The following is a 12,500-nucleotide window of genomic DNA, read 5'->3' on the forward strand; positions in this document are numbered from 1 at the left end:
AGGTAATCCTCACTTCTCCATCTTCTGCAATTGGCAAGGATTGATGGTCATACCACTTGTCGGTACACTATATCCGATACTTCCTGCACATCTCCCAGTGTACCCACAGAGCCACCTTGTCGTGGCGCTTCCTATACTCTCTCTGGGCAAGCTTCTTCTTCTTCATCTTCTTATAATTATTATAATAATAATAATTATTATTATAATTATTATTATGATAATAATAATAATTATTATTATTATAATTATTATTATTATTATCATAATTTATTATTATTATTTAATAATAATAAATTATGATAATAATAATAATTATAATAATAATAATATTATTATTATTATTATTATTATTAACAACAACAACGATATTATTATTGTTGGCCACTTGGGTATACTGGCGTATATGAGGTTCTATTGGGAAACAACAGAAAGGTCATCATTTTGAGCATTAATTTTTGTTTTAAAATTTCCTGGGTCCCAATGTTTTCATAAATTAATTTCCTAACACTGGTGATCTGTGTCCCTTTAGAACCTGAACATGTCCAGGATTTCCTAAAGGCTTTTACGGGGCCTCAGTAATAACTTTACAGCATTTTGTGTTGTGGAGATCAAAACATCCCCTGATAAAAAAGTCTCACAAATACACTATTAACGGTTACAGTAAAATTGATTAATAATTATTGGTTTTGTGATTGAGATATTTGAAATATTTGTCATTAGGGGATAACAAGTTCGAAGTTGAGCTCCGAAGTTCCAACAAGTTGTTTTCAAAGAAAGCTATTGTGCAGGTACTGTTCATGAAAAGCAAACTCTGTTGTTAGTAATGTCAACTCACAAGGGAAAACTTGTGAAAAAAATTTTCTTTACAATCACTACTACGCCTTGTCTTGTGATTAATGCTTCTGGCATTGGAGGAATTTTCAAAGTTATTTGAGACAATTGCACTAACCTACATGTACATACATGTACAGAACTGATGTTTTTTGTCACTGGACAGTTTTATAGTTTAGTACCGGTATATGTACATGTTATGGTGGCTATGTTGATATCCTATGTATTAGAGGCCCAAGTTCACCCTACAGGCATTGTGCAGGGTTCATACGCGTCTTGAAAACCCTTGAATTTTGAGAGTACATTTTCAAGGCCTTGAAAGTCCTTGAAAATCTCTGCTCTTCATTCCTGGTCCTTGAAAGTCCTTGGAATGAATTTCTTCTGACCCAAAACTTTTAATCTTTGAAAACTTCAGTAAAAATAATCAGCCACTCAAGTTATGTCATACAAATGCGATGAGCCGTGGGGTCGAGAATGGTTACCAGTGCCTTTGCATCATTTTCACACATGTACAATGTACGTTATGGAAAATGAGCATGAATTTTCTGTCAGACTATTTCCTTGGGTAAATTCTTCGACGTACACTGTAAAGACCTGTCCTTGAAATTTCAAAATTTGGCCCTTGAAAGTCCTTGAAAAGTACCTGAATTTTTGGGTCTGCAAAAGTGTACGAACCCTGATTGTGGTGGCCTGGAACAATAATTTTTATACATGAAAATCCCGTCAAAGCTGAAATCCATCCATCAGATCACTGCGATAAGCAATGCAAATTTCCATAACATTAAAATACACAGTTGAAAAGCCTGTCAGTGGAAGGTGTGCCTTTAACCAATTCTCCCCCAAAGTAAGCTCTGTTCTTAGACAAAATTAATATTTTCTTTAATTTGCTTCTGTTAAAAACATGACGGCTTATCATACAAGAGAATTTTCTTGTTATTTTATGCTCAAAGGGGATGTTTCCCGCAGATCTTTAATTTTGTAACTTTTCATAAATCACGAGGATAATTTCATGGAACTTGACCTTCTCATCTTTTTTTGTTTTGTCTTACAGTTAGCAGTGGTGGAACAACTGAATTTGTTGATTAGTTTATCAGGTGTGTTCCCCTGCCTGTGACTTCAAACCTAATAATAATAATAATAATAATAATAATAATAAATAACATCTACAAATGGTTCACGTCATGCCTTCAGACGCCAATGGACATTCATTTGAGTGAATTCGATCTGATGGACAGTGGACCAAGGGGAGCCAGATTGGACTGCAGCGGGATGTCAGACAATCTTATGGTTGACAGAATGGTGACGTTAGATTGTCACAGAGGAAAACGAAAGCCAAGCATGGCTTGGGTAGACGTAAAGAAGGCGTATATCTTGGTGGATCACAGCTGGCTGCTTGAGATCATGGAAGTTCACCGCTTTCCTTCCTGGCTTTGTAGTCATGAGATGCTTAGTTGCAAGCTGGAATACTAGGATTGTTACTACCACCAAATGCAGTCCCGAAACCTCTCATTGTATTCGATTTAACAGAGGTTTGCTGCAGGGAGACTCACTCTGCCCACGCCTCTTTACGGTATGTTTAAATCCAATAGCCTGGTCACTGGAAGCTACTGAGGGATATAAGTTGTCGAAGCCTATAAGCGCCAAGGTATCCTTTCTAATGTATATTGATGATCTGAAAGTGTTTGTGTCCTCTGAAGCTAGGCTCAGCGTTTTAAAATCTACCAGTGCCACCATAGAGAACATTGGACCAACATGGAATCCTAAGAAATGCAATGTGATTCATGTGAGGAAAGGGGCTTAAGTGCACAATGCAGCAGGTGTGAGGTTAGGTAAGGGGGAGGGGGGGGGGGGGGGTAGTGGAAACCCAGGACGCGGGTTCCAGTTACAAGTTTCTTGGGTTGAGAGAGAGACTGTGATGCAGGATGAGAAGTTGGCATTGGAATGTGCAGCAAAGGCTTACCTGCAAAGGTTGTCATGAATTTGGAGTAGCCCTTTGTCTGATTTCAACGGTGTGACTGCAAGTAACCAGTTTACTCTTCCAGTTCTCTCCTATTTGATGTGGACTCAGCACTGGCCTATTACAGAGCTTAGAGTGATTGACAGAGAGGCAAGGAAGATAATCTGTGAGAACGGAGGGAAGCATCCGCTAAGTTCAACAGGGACAAGCGTGGGGCATGGCCTATGCTCAATTGAGCAAGAATACAAGCTAACAAAAATCAAATCTGCAATTAAGCTGTCTGAGAATACAGATCCTACCATGAGGTTAGTTCAGAAGTTTGAAGAGAGGGCGAGTGAGAAGGGATTCACGTCGTTGGTTAAGGAGGCATGCAAGTAGGCGAAGGAGCTGGACACAGGTTTGACTTTGAACTATCCAAACCCACCATGCAGCCCGCGCCAAGCACCAGATATAGAAATTCAAGGGAAGAAAGTTAAGGGTTATTTGAGGAGGATTGTGATGGAGGAGTTACAGGAAGAAATTGACAGTGGCACGGTCGTTTTCTGTGTGCATGGTGGCAGGACGAAGATCTGAATATGGATGAGTGTTTTGCTTGGCTACGGGAGTGGCCCTCAGCACTCACCTACACGATTACCGAGGTACTGGAGCTTTACGAACAGCTCACCCCTACTAGAGTGTATACAAAGATCAAAACAGGAACTTCACAAGGAGAACACCTCCACACAACGTGTAGGTTGTGTGGAGGTGCTACAGAAACTCTTGCACACATTCTAGCGGGATGTCCTTCTTTAGCACAGTCTAAGTACTTGGAGCGACACAACACTGCACTTAAGGTGTTGTTCTTTGAGTTGTGTAAAGACCTGCAGCTAGTGGACTCACTACCACCATGGTACTCGTTAGTGGCACCCAAACCAGTGTACGAATCTCCAGAAGCTCAAGCTTACTGGGATGTACCAGTGTATGCCGAACAAAGCTACGTCAAACAATACCAGTTGTTATGAGTGCTCTTGGGCTCATTAAGAAGGGACTGCAAAAGCACACAGAAAAAATCCCTGGGGCAATGAACATCAATGAGCTACAAAAAATATCTTTATTAGGAACAGCCCACATACTAAGGAAGGTTCTATCTTAAAAGCAAAAGTTATCAGCCCTGTTGTGCCCTAGGACCATGGTTTGGACCCAGCCATTCAGGAGTATACAGCAGACTGAACAGCAAGAATTCACATAATAATAATAATAATAATAATAATAATATTATTATTATTATTATTATTATTATTATTATTATGAGCAGTTTATATAAAAACAACTGGTTGCCCAGATTGACAGTAAACGGGTGGCTATTAACCGTAGCCGTGTTCCGCGAGACTAAAAAACCTTACGCTAATGGAAAATTTATAAAAACCCGTAAAACAAATACTAGATCTTAAAAGGCTAATGTGAGTTCAAGTAAAGTCCTAATTTAAAAAAAAAACCTACAGCAATGTACTATCCAAAATGCAATCTATGAAAACACTGTTCCCTAGTGCGTTAAAACTTTAAACGAGCGGGCGATGTGCAGAGAACTTGTAACAACTGATTTCTGCATCTGAGCTACGACTGATCTATATCTATTTCCAACTAGCTGCTTGAGAGTCTTGGGGAGGTCTTGAGAATACCCTCCAAGGACATCAATGATGTATTAGTACCCAGTCCGCTTTCGTATTAGTATAATTATTATTGATAATAATATGTTATTAATCATTATCATTCTGTGCTAACAGAAAGCAGAACCAAGCAACCTGATCTTTATTAACAAAAATGCAACCTACTTTACATTGAGCAGTAATTCAGTAAGACTTTAACCATAAAAAAGTCTCCCAACATATTAATATCAAATTTAGAAAAAAAACATGAGAATTTGTGGAAATAAGATGTTAGATCTGAAGCAAAATATTCTGTTGAGCATGTAATAAAAATAATTATTATTATTCTTACTTACTTAGTACTTACTTTCATTTTTGTGTGTTATTTTGAATTATTTTGCTAGATTCGGTGGTCAGTGTACATAACCTGGAGACATTTGCTCTCAAATTTAATCTTCATAAAACAAAGGGAGCGACAGTTTTTGCCGTAAACATTAAGGTTTGTTCCTAATACAATATCTAAAGGCCTGGCCAAATACACACAACAGTTTGGCCCAACATCTTGCAACATTGTTGTGCACAACATGTTGCATACATTGGTCACTCTGTTGCGATATGTTGTGCTATGTGTTGCAACATGTTGGATAAAGTTGGATCAAATTTAAAAACGATCAAATTTTTCGTGCAACATTTTAGATGTTGCATGATGTTGTACTCGTTTGGCCATCTTCATGCAACATTGTTGCACTACGGCATGCCCGCTACGTCCACTTTGTTGCACGCAAGGGGCTGGGGCACATAGACATCAACATGTTACGTTAAGAATGTTGAAAATGTTGTGTACATTTGGCCAGCCCGTTCTACACATGTCGTAACATCATGCAACAATGTTGCAAGATGGTGTGCTGAAATGTTATGATCGTTTGACCAGGTCTCAAGTCCAGACTGAAATGAAAACACACAATCACATTTAACATGTTGGTAACATTGTCATTACCATACAATGGCATACCTGAAACCATAACCACCTTAATTTCTATCAAAGACAAACGTTTGTCCCATTTGTCCACGTGGGGTGGGTACGGCTGTACAAAGGCCAATTAACAATATTTGTATTTACTATTCCACCAGTGTGTGCCTCGTTGATTATCTATCGTCTCATATCCAACAAGCGCAAGTGGAATAATATTGTTTATTAAAGACGTCCACAAACTATGGCTAAATCTTCCCTACTTTATTTTGTAAAAAGAAAAAAACTGATGCGTACAAAATTGCTGATATTCATAGAGCATGTTGAAATATCTCATATACATGTACCATGATGTTTAAGCCAGTCATAACTCTAGCATTGCATTATTCAATGGTCTACATGTACATGTAGCTTTTAATAATATGCGATAGATACAGTCTTCACTTTTACAAACAAGACAGTTGTATACAGATATTCAAGGTGGTTCTTAAGTAGTGTTTTCATTGCCGTATTCACACAGTGCAAATGGTTTAATAATTAACTCATTGATGCTTGGGAGTTAGTCTTAATAGATTTTGCTCTGTCTAGTGCCCGACGAATCAATTTTTACTCACCAACTGTGCACGTCCTAGGGCGTTTGAGGTATCAGTGGGTTTTACCAGTCAAAAACAATTTACTATGTCCCCTCCATTAAGATTATATTAAAGTTGACTTTATGAGTCAGAACTATTTTACACAACTAGACAAACTGTTGACTGACCAGCCTTGATGGAGTTTGATGGTTTGGATGAGTGAATAGGTCCAAGATAATTTTTCTTTTTTTACTTTAGAGTAAAAAAGGCTAGCTGTGTCTGTCAGTGATACTTGACTCTGAAGATGATTTTTATTATCATTGTCCAAACGTCCCTCATTTTCATTCATTTGACAAAATTGCTTTCCAAGATAATTTTACTCACCCAGACAATGTTAGTTTGTTATGTTAATACTTACAGCTGTATTCTGCTTAACTACAGTAATAATAATATTATCATTATTTGCTTTTGTCTGATTAGGAAAGGAAACAATCTTCTGTGTTTGGTAAGTTGTCAACTATTGTTATCACATTTATTGCAGCTGCATGTGTTTTACAATATAACAACTAAATGGATAACATCTTCCGAAACATCATGCGACGTTTTCTTGCATTTTACATGTTGTCCGCTTTTTTTTGGGTTCAATGTTTCCCATTTGAAAGGATAAATGATTGAAATCTACCACAAAAGACATTATCGTGCTAAAAATCAAAGCACAATCTGACAAGAAGTAATTAACTTGTCAAAAAAAATCTGACAGCTACACATTGTCAAAGGACCAATCCAAATTTCCTGTTGCTGGGGCAACGGAAAATTCTGAATGCGTCGGTTACAGCAATGGGTGCAGTCCCTTCTTTAGCTCCTCTTCCCAGGCCTCCCTCGGTCATTTTATTTGTTTGGGTGACAAAACACAACTGCCTCAGAAAAGTGGGCGGCTTGACCCATTATTTTAATTTATAAAGGTACTGCTCGCAGTCTTGGACAATGGGTACATTCAATCAAGCAAATAAAAAAATCTGTCGTATACACTTTAAGTTTTAAAAAATTAACAACAGTTAAACACTTGTAACAAAAGCTTGTGAATAAACTCAACAGTTTCCTTTGGAGTGCATTGTTCTTTTCAATGTCAATTTCATGCTACCTTGCCACTCTTAAAGATGCTCAACAGTTTGATTGGAGAGGATCCATGCTTTGTTAGGCAATCGGCACGCTGTTAACTAGCCTCAACCCATTCAACGTCATTGACATGTTCTTTGCTCAAATTTTCCCTTATGGCTGAGAGCTCCAAATGTAATCTCTTCTCGCTGGCCAATTTGCTGGGTTTTATGGCATCCAAAAGAGACTTGCAATCTGTTATACACTTTATAGGCAGCAACTGGGGGTCTGCCACACCATAAGCCAACTCACAGAACAAGGTTGCAAGGAAAACCTCGACCCACTTAAAGCAGCGAGTGAATCATCAACTTGCGGTATGGGAAAGGCATCCTTTACCGTTGCTGCATTTAAACGACGGTAGTCAATACACAACCTCTGGCTACCGTCCTTCTTAGTCACCAGCACAACTGGGGATGACCAAGGGCTTGATGATTCTTTCACCTTCCCTTTCTGCAAGAGATCAGTTACTTGTCATCATGTTTCCATGGAAAGGTGCGCCAGGGCTGTTGTTGGATTGGGGGCACATTGCCTGTTTCAATTCTGTGCTCGACCATATGTGTAGTGCCCAAGTCCCTGTTGGAAAAGGAAAACACAAGTTGGTAATTGTACAGTAACTCGTGCAGTCTCTCAGTTTCACTGACAGTCAAATATTCAGTGCCCCTTCCAAGGAGTTCCTGTAGGGGTTCTGGTAGAGTACATGCTGAGTTACTACTCTGGCTTGGCCCATAACAATCTCGTTATTTTCCTCATAAAGCTCCAGTAAAGTGACATCAATAACTGGCTTAGCCAAGGCAACCAGAGTCTCAGCAGGTAAGTGGTAAGCTTCGTTGGAAACATTGAAAACATGTAAAGGGACCTCTTTGTCCTCTTTAACATCCACCAGAATCCTTGCAACAAGGAGGCCCCTTTGTTGCAAATGTGAGGTGAGGCAAGGTTCCAACAATTGCACGCCATAAGGGAGATGCCTTTGGATTTAAGTTACTAAAACGCTTGTGAATGGTGACTGGAACAATCATCTCATTGTTAGGTTCAATAATTGTGGACCGTCGTACAATACATCTTGAACTAAGGGGCTGGTTCTTGAAATCAGAACACTCAAACACTTCTCCATTAATTGACACTTGGTTTTTTACAATGTCGATATGCGAATCAACTTGTGACAGGAAGTCCATACCCAGAATGCCCTTATCTTCAACCTCAGCCACCATCACATGCATATGAAACTCTTTAATACCCAGGTGTACCACAACACGTCCTAGACCATGTGTTTTTGCTTGCTGACCATGAGCAAGAGCAATCACAGAATTAGCTGAACTCAAAACTGAACTTGGCACTAGCAGGTAGAGAATTATAAATCTTGAACAACAAAATTGAACGTGCAGCACCAGTCTCTATCAACCACATAGTACAAGTTCCACCAATAAAACCTGGCAAATACCGGTAAAGACCTTGCACTTTATTACCAACTTGTGACCTAGCTTCCATCGACACATTGGGATAAGTCATATCCTGCTTACAGTAGGTACAGTAGTGGGGCCAACATCACTGTCACTCAGGCATCCCCCTGGCCCTTGGGTGACACCCTGCTGGTGTATCCCGAGCCCAAATTATCTTGTTCATGTGACTTGCGTGCTGGGCAGTTACAATGGTAATGGCCAAATTCCTTGCAATCCCAGCATGGACCATTTCGACTGAAATAACATGGGGCAGGTGGGCGTCGCTGGCTTCCAGAGGTGTTCACAGACATTAACTGGGCTAGCTGCTATAACTGCTGAACTAGCTGTTGGAGAACAACTTGCTGAGTCTCCTGACGTTGTTGTTGTGCTTGAAGGTCAGACCGTAACATTTCAAACTGAGCTTGAAACAAATTAGGCTCGCTTTGAACTTCATCAACAGAGCAAGCCTTTGGAAAGCTTTTTGGCCGATCTCTATCCAAGAGACAAAATGTTTCAAGTTCACAGGCCAGCGACAGGGCTTCGTCCATGGTGTGTGGTTTGTCTCTGTGTAGTCGAAGCCTGTTGTCTCAATCTTTGATAGCATCAATGAAATGCTGGACAGCAAATCTTTCCTGAGTGTCAGGGGACAAATCCTGATAAGCAAGAGTTGACATAGACCAGATATCTGCAGAAAGGGCTTGAACACTTTCATTTTCCTGTTGCCGACGGTTGTGCAAATGGGCCTGGTGTAACTCGCGCTGTTTTTCAACACCAACACGCGTTATTTCGACATGCCATTTAGCACCTTTTGAGCTTCGCTTCGAAGGCTTGTGGCCAAGAAAACAGCAGCTTCTTCTTTGTTCCAACCATTAACAACAGAGCAACGCTCCGGTGGTGTGTAGACAAATAAGTTGGAAAATTATCAAATTCGTTCTGGGATGCGAACGGGTTTGCAGAGTGAAATCGGTGACTTGAACTTCCAAAATAATTTACTGACAGGTCCGGAGATGAATCAGACGCTGGTGTAAATGGGTTCTCCGGCTTAACAACTCATTTCTTTGAATCCTGAATCCACTTGGCTTAATGCACAATTGATTTTTCCGCCACGGAAGACCGTTGAAACCACACGAGCAAACAAACAAGTAAAAATTTCCACACAGAACCACACAAAACGATGATATTCGCTCGTACAAACCATCAAAATATCTCCAGGGGTACGTAAAGTTTGTTTTGTTCACCGCTGCCACCAATGTAACGCCACAATTCCACAATAATTTGGTTTCTTTTAATCACTGATCAGCACTGATCATCAGTTAACACAACACTCAGCACACTCTTATTGCACCATCATCACATGATTACAATTGTTTCTAAGGGGGGTACCTATGGGGATCGCCTACGCTACATCGACAGAATCGGGAAGTCCACTTCACCGATAAGAGTTTGCACCTTTTTTATCACATTTATTGCAGCTGTGTTTTACAATGACAACTAAATGGATAACATCTTCTGAAACCTCATGCAACATTTTCTTGCATTTTACATGTTGTCTATCCCCAACCCTTATAGGACTGAGTACATGAAAGGAAAGTCCTGGTTATCTACTAAATACACGACTGAGAAAACGTTCTGTTCAGAAAATAACAGCATTTTGGTGTTTGCCACAGATCTGGAATATGTCTGTCTATGAGCACTGATTTTAAATAATAATTATTCGTTATCCTTTAGTTTGGTGATTGTGTTGAGTACCTCTCAGGTACTTTGACTAGAATTTGGGGATTTTAACAGGTTGCCTACATTTAACTACAATCCTGGACAAAAGTGTTGGGAAGGTATCGTCACTTTTGAGATAGTGACCCCTCCCCCTTATCAATGTTGGATTTTGCACCAAACAAAATAGTGACTTTTCTTCCAACATTGAATAATTATTATGAGGGAGGGGGGTCACAAGAGCATCGATCTTTGCTCTTTCCCAAATAGTACAGCCAATAGTTAGAATAATTGAATAAGGTGTGAAGTGAAGTGATGCGCGCAACCTTCCCAACAACTTTTGACCAGGATTGTAGTTTTGTGGATATTTCTAGCAGCGTAAAGCAAGAGTTGAGGGTTTGAGTCTGACTCTTCAAACGATGTTTCATTGCTCTACTAATTGAGCTGTCAGGTGAGCAGTTAATTGTAATGATTTTTACAATGTGCATAATATTTGAGGTACATGTAAAACAGAGTTGTTGGATAATTTTTTTCAGACCCATCTCCAGCCCTTGAACTTAAGTTATGTGTGTCAGTGAAGAGAAAATTACAGGTAACAGTGTCGTTCATATTAATAACAGATCTCATTGCTCATAGCTTTAGAGCTTTGTCAGAGTAAGATTTGGAAGCCGCTGATTCATTTTTTTTTCTTGGTGTAAAATTTTTCAAACCTGTTTAATTTTGATTTTTCTTTGTGTAATATATTCATTACCGTAACCTGAAACAAAGCAAAATCAAAGTTGAACTGGTTTAAAAAAATTGTCCCAGGAATAAATTTGAACCACAACAAGACAGAAACGTGTCATGATAACTGTAACAGGTAAAACTGAGATTGAATTTCAATCTCAGTTTAAATGGTCATTTCCTGCCTTGAAGTCAACGACCAACTACTAAGTACTTAAAACGGGGTTGTCAAAGTTAATGTAAGTGGACTCTAGCAAAGTTCTCAATCTACATAGTAGTCTTGAACGGCTATTCTACTGCACTGTTCTACCACCACCATGGGCTGAACGTACCCTAACTGATGTATGCATCTCACTAAACTCACTTTCTTGGGCCATATTGATGCTACAGGTCATTTGTTTTCCCATTCAAAAATACTCCCATTTGGCCCAAGTGAGGGCTGTTGCATCTGTACGTTGAAATGAAAAAGACATGGAATTGTCTTATTATCATTATCACTATCATCATTATATTGTTATAATTACAACAGTTAATTATAATTATAATTATAGTAATAGTAATAATAATAATAATAAATAATAATAATAATAATTATTATTATGATCAAGTTAAATCTATATATTATTTAATTCTGATATTTGCAAAATTGTCAAAAACAAGAATTTAAAAAAAAGGATTATAGAAGCTATGAAAAAAATTGCACATTTTCTTCTCTTTCCTTCCTTCTTCTACCTTTTAAAAAAATCTAACATTAAAAATTCACTCTTTAAAACTTTACTTATAATAATTGAGTAATTGAAGGGGGGGGGGGGGAGGGGGAATCAAATTCAACTATCCTGACAGTCCTCTTTCAATTTCAAATCTATCTAGTCCATTTCTCGTCAGTTGAGTGCAATCCCCTTAAGCATAGGAGGGATGTGTTTAGGATGGCAAATGAGATTCTAGTTCTTATCCAAGACATCGACGTAGAGTAGTCCTCACCTTTCTTGACTGACAGGAGTTCCTCTAGTTGCTTGTGATAGACTTGACATTCAGGTGCCATGCATCATGTAGTGGTGAACACCAGCGGAGTAAACGTGGCTTGTTCCACCTCCCCTTGTCCCCTTGTTATTATTATTATTATTATTATTATTATTATTATTATTGATGTCCACTCACACTAATATTTCAAAATACTTTATCAGCTGTTTACCTGGAGGAATGGAGAGTTCCAAGAGTTGGAGGACCTTCTCTTACCAGATGTGGCCAAATCTGTGGTGTGGTCCAAAGATTCTCTTTGTGTTGGATTTAAGAGGGAGTACTCTCTCATCAAGGTGTGTGATAAGATGATTTTTTATTATTATTACTATCTTAGTATGGGGGCCATCATTTGAGATAGGAGTCGAATCGACTTGAAATTAAGTGAAGTTAATTTATTTTCCTCACTGGTATTTTTCCATAATAATTACATAACTGTGGTACTTTAAGATGTTTTCATCCTCAGTAATTAGTTATTAATAAACGAACCTTTAATAAAATATT

The 12,500-nt window shown here is 38.7% G+C and overlaps 1 protein-coding gene across 1 annotated transcript in view; it reads left to right on the forward strand.

Moving 5' to 3' along the window:
- The window catches only part of LOC138036260 (vam6/Vps39-like protein), a 53,604-nt gene that overhangs the window by 18,457 nt on the left and 22,647 nt on the right, over positions 1-12,500 (forward strand). The window contains exons 3-8 of the mRNA XM_068882602.1: positions 721-788; positions 1,883-1,925; positions 4,818-4,912; positions 6,436-6,460; positions 10,793-10,848; positions 12,164-12,292. Coding sequence (XP_068738703.1) covers positions 721-788; positions 1,883-1,925; positions 4,818-4,912; positions 6,436-6,460; positions 10,793-10,848; positions 12,164-12,292 — 416 coding nt within the window. The remainder of the gene's footprint in view (positions 1-720; positions 789-1,882; positions 1,926-4,817; positions 4,913-6,435; positions 6,461-10,792; positions 10,849-12,163; positions 12,293-12,500) is intronic.

Source organism: Montipora capricornis, unplaced genomic scaffold (genome assembly GCF_036669925.1).
Source record: "Montipora capricornis isolate CH-2021 unplaced genomic scaffold, ASM3666992v2 scaffold_475, whole genome shotgun sequence".
Lineage (NCBI taxonomy): Eukaryota > Metazoa > Cnidaria > Anthozoa > Scleractinia > Acroporidae > Montipora > Montipora capricornis.